Genomic DNA, 4,358 nt, shown 5'->3' with positions numbered 1-4,358 from the left:
ACAGGGTAGATTCGGCATCTATCATGGTCGTGCTCATAGTGACTGTAATCACACAGCAAACGGTGCAACTCGACCAGAGACTGTCGAATATGACTGACATATTTGACCTTGTACTTGCCAGGGCAGCCCTGGACCATGTTAACAGATTTCCCATCCTCGGGCAATGGGTTCTTCTTCACGTTAAGACCTACGTCCTCAAAACACAAAATTCCATACACTACGCCAAAAACTGGAATAGACAGCGCCCCTTAGAGGGCGCTTTATTACAAAAGCGCACTCTAAAGTGAAGAGAAAAAATAAGGAGCATACTATTGGAATAGACAGCGCACTTTAGAGGACGCTTTTGTAACAAAGCGCACTCTAAAGTGAAGCGAAAAAATAATGAGGAAATGGAGGGACACCAATAGAGGACGCTTTATTGAAAGCGCCCTCTAAGGGTAACCTTAGAGGGCGCTTTTGAAAAAGCGCTCTCTATGTCCATGTACATTTCCAGTTTATAAGGCGCTTTTGGAAAGCCTTAGAGAGCGCTTTTAGAAGCGCCCTCTTAGGCCCCCTTTAGAGGGCGCTTTTGTAACAAAGCGCCCTCTAAAGTGAAGTCAAAAAAAAATAATGAGGAAATGGAGGGACAACAATAGAGGGCGCTTTAGTGAAAGCGCCCTCTAAGGTTACCCTTAGAGGGCGCTTTTAAAAAAGCGCTCTCTAAGTCCATGTACATTTCCAGTTTAGAAGGCGCTTTTGGAAAGCCTTAGAGAGCGCTTTCAGAAGCGCCCTCTTAGGCCCCCTTTAGAGGGCGCTTTTTTTACAAAAGCGCCCTCTAAGGTCCCCTTTAGTAAACATTAAAATTATAACATATACTGCATGTCTCTTTATTTTCCCTCTCTACAAGCTATTTCGTTTACGTAACTGGGTTTTCTCTCTACTGCGTCCACCGTCTACTGCGATTACTCTCGTCCTCCGTTCGTTCTCCCTCCCTCACCGTCGTCGTCGCCGTCGCCTTTTTCTGCTGCTGCGTTCACGTTCACGTCCACCGTCACTGTTCACTTTCTTCTCCATCGTTACCGTCACCTTGAAGGTATTTCTCTTCTCCATCTTTACCGTTCACTTTCTTCATGTGTTTGATTAGGGCATTTTCTAAACTTAGTTTTACATTTTGTGCATTATGTTGATTAATGTTGTTTAGGGAAAACTGAGTTTTTTATTTCTGATTGAAAACTGATATCATTTGAAGTGTGTTTGAGCTTGTGCTTGGAAGTTTGATGATTATGGATGCAAGTTTGTTCATGTTCCAAACACCATAAGTTTGCATTGGTCTTTTGCATGCAGTAGGTGTGTGTGAGTTTGCATTGGTCTTTTGCATGCAGTAGGTCTTTTGCATGAGAAATGGAAGGTATATGAATGTGATCACGTATTGAATCATTGTCTTACTTGGGTCTTATTGAATCATTTCTATATTACAGAGAAAATGGCTAACCAAGACGATACCCATGACGCGAATGGATCACGTAACAATGTTGAAAAAGAAATCAAACGAGGATTGACTGTTATGAAGTCAATCATTCGTGCAAGAGACAAGGGTGTAAAATTTGAAGTACATTGGAGTGCTGAAGACCAACTAATTGAGCCTAACGGTTCAATGTTGGCAAGTTACATTGGTTTCCTTGTTCGACAACATATTCCGATTACATGTGATAATTGGAGAAGTCCGGACTTGAAGGTTGGCAAAGAAAAAATATGGTCGGAGATACAGGTACTTACCATATATTGTTATATGTTTTTTTTGTTGACTATTTGTTGACCATATATTGTTATAATATTACTTTATAATAACACACTCCATGTGTATGTTTTTTAGAGATCCTTTCACATCGATGAAAGCCGGCAAAAATATTGTATTCAATTGGCCGGAAAAAGACTCTGAGGATTTCGATCCTTTTTGTCCAACAAATTTCTCAAGGATGAGGAAGGAAAATTTGTTGAAGCAGAACGGCCAATGAAGTATGCCGAGATTATTTCAGCCGATGAATGCAATAACTTTGTCGCCAAACGAAGAAACGAAAAATTCCATGTAATGTCTATTAATTATGGTATTATACAATTGTTAAGTTACTTGGTTCTAATATGCCTTAAACTTTTTTATCTAGGAAGTAAGCGACATAAATCGGAAAAGGGCATCAAAACCCGCGTATCCGTACAAAAAAGGGCATACGGGATATGCACGGTTACAACAAAGAATTGTGAGTATATTCAAATGCTATGAGCTTATACATTGTCACAATATGTTATAATTGATGATCTTATAATCTAATTCAATGTGTAGCTAGCCGAGGAGAAAAGTGACGCAACATCTCTTCCGGAGCACGTATTATGGAAGGCTGCTCGGGTTGGGAAGGATGGGGCTGTCGTTGAAGCGGTCCAAACTGTTTATGACGAATGTGTAAGTATATGTAACATTATTTCTTTAATTATATCGAAAATTTTGTTAGACATATAATTCATTTTTAATCTCCTCTAATAATATTTCAGGAGACTTTATCCCAAACCGTACCTTCAACCGAGGTCCAGGATTGCAGGAGCGTACTTAGTCGAGTACTAAATGTTCCTGAGTATTCCGGTCGTGTGAGGGGTAAGGGTTTTGGTGTGACTCCGTCGTCATTTTATAAAAAACCAAAAATAAAAAATCCTACCAACAAAGAGGTGATGGAGACCTTGGCGGAGTTAAGGGCACAAGTACTCCAACTGCAAAACGAGAATGCAAGGTATAGAGAGGAAAGGTGCGCCTCCGAGGCAAAAGATACTAGTGACCGAGTTAGTATCAATTGTCAACCGAAATTTCCCGAGGTAATTATATATGTTATTATGAAATTAAAATAGCACTTTTTTACTTGACACATATACACGTTAACAATAACATTTATTATTGGTTTAGGGCATTTCACCTTGTCAGCTGTATCTATCGTCACCAACTTATCGCATGGTTGGCAAGGGAAAAGTGAACAACACTTCGGGTGAATTACTTCACCATAATCCCCTCCCGGTGGGATATATGAAAGTTTCGGTTGACCTTGTATTAGATACCGACGCGCTTCTACCATTACCTGACGTTGTTTCAGAGACAACGTTGATGCGAGAAATAGTCGGATCCTTTGTTGGATGGCCGTCAGATCTAATTTTCCCAGATGCCGAGGTATATATGTTCTAAATGATTATGAATCTTTAGTATTCACATTTCAATTCAGCTACAATTATGATATTTAATCAATCCTTATTACATGGTAATGTTAGACTCCTACAAGACCCACGCATAAAGCTGGTAAAGGGATTTCAAGACGCATCGAGTCGGTTGCATCTCTAAAAGAGGTACAAATATATATACCTATTGAATTATATACGCAATGATTCTGTTGCATCACAAAAAGTCATGATTTAATTTATATGAATTTTTAGGTTCCCGGTCGAAAGTTGAAAAAAGCTGGTAACGATATTCCTCCAACGACGTCCGGGACAAAATCTCAAATTATGATGCGTCTTGAGAAAATGGTGAATGAGTCCGATATTATGCAAGGGGCCATTCGTACTATAGATTTTGATGAAGGTGTTTTCGGAGCTGCTCATTTCGAAATAATTGCAAAGGAGGACATACAACAACTTTTTGAACACGACGAATTGGGCATCGCTGTCATTCATACATACATATGGTACTCCGATCAATCTATAATTTACTTAGTTGAACAATTTATTTACACATTTCAATGAGTAGTCTAATGTTTATTATGTTTCTATTTAAGGTATATGTATGTAACATTGCTGCGGGGAACTGAATTGTGTAACCGTTTCAATTTTATTGCTGCTTCCCGTATCAACGCAACGTTAATAACGAAAAATCCAACATCCGTAAAGAATGATCTAGTCGATAGATTCATGGCGGCCGGCGATAAGACTACACCCAGTTTGTATTTTTTACCGTTTAATTCTGGCAACGGGTTAGATTTTCTTTCTAATAATTTCATTCTAATCTATGTATATCTTTTACGTAGAAAATTTTCATTCATCTAAATTTTTGTTTTATTTTACAGTGGTCACTGGGTGTTGGTTGCTATGGATCTTTCGAGACTAATAGTGTATTATCTCGATTCGTTATCGGGTGATTGGAGTAAATATCCGAGTATGAAGAAGACAGTTGACGCGTAAGTGAAATTCCCCTAAATATTCGTGTGTATTTGTATATTTAATTATGTCTGTCAGATTGATCTCAATATACGTTTTTATTTTGTTAGGGCAATAATAAAATTTAGATCGAAAAAGAATTATCGCAATAGGAAGGACATTACCTGGATCAGAGTTCAGGTATATATTAAGTA

At 38.6% G+C, this 4,358-nt stretch overlaps 1 protein-coding gene across 1 annotated transcript; it reads left to right on the top strand.

The window, feature by feature from the left end:
* The first annotated feature begins 2,323 nt into the window (after positions 1-2,323).
* On the top strand, positions 2,324-3,308 carry LOC127084292 (uncharacterized). The gene is made up of 3 exons (XM_051024712.1): positions 2,324-2,434; positions 2,524-2,838; positions 2,927-3,308. The coding sequence occupies exons 2-3, from the start codon at positions 2,698-2,700 to the stop codon at positions 3,197-3,199; spliced, it is 414 nt and encodes a 137-aa protein (XP_050880669.1). The 5' UTR covers positions 2,324-2,434; positions 2,524-2,697; the 3' UTR covers positions 3,200-3,308.
* Positions 3,309-4,358: the final 1,050 nt, after the last annotated feature.

This window comes from Lathyrus oleraceus, chromosome 5 (genome assembly GCF_024323335.1).
Source record: "Lathyrus oleraceus cultivar Zhongwan6 chromosome 5, CAAS_Psat_ZW6_1.0, whole genome shotgun sequence".
Taxonomy (NCBI): Eukaryota; Viridiplantae; Streptophyta; class Magnoliopsida; order Fabales; family Fabaceae; genus Lathyrus; species Lathyrus oleraceus.
The sequence above is the reverse complement of the archived record's forward strand: the minus strand, read 5'-3'. Positions and strand labels throughout refer to the sequence as shown.

What these genes read in the sequence shown, in the direction of transcription:
- LOC127084292 (XM_051024712.1), top strand. Translation starts at nt 2,698, where the DNA reads ATGGAGACCTTGGCGGAGTTAAGGGCACAAGTACTCCAACTGCAAAAC. An exon ending in GTCAACCGAAATTTCCCGAG is followed by an intron (nt 2,839 to 2,926) that starts GTAATTATATAT and finishes TTATTGGTTTAG; the next exon opens with GGCATTTCACCTTGTCAGCT.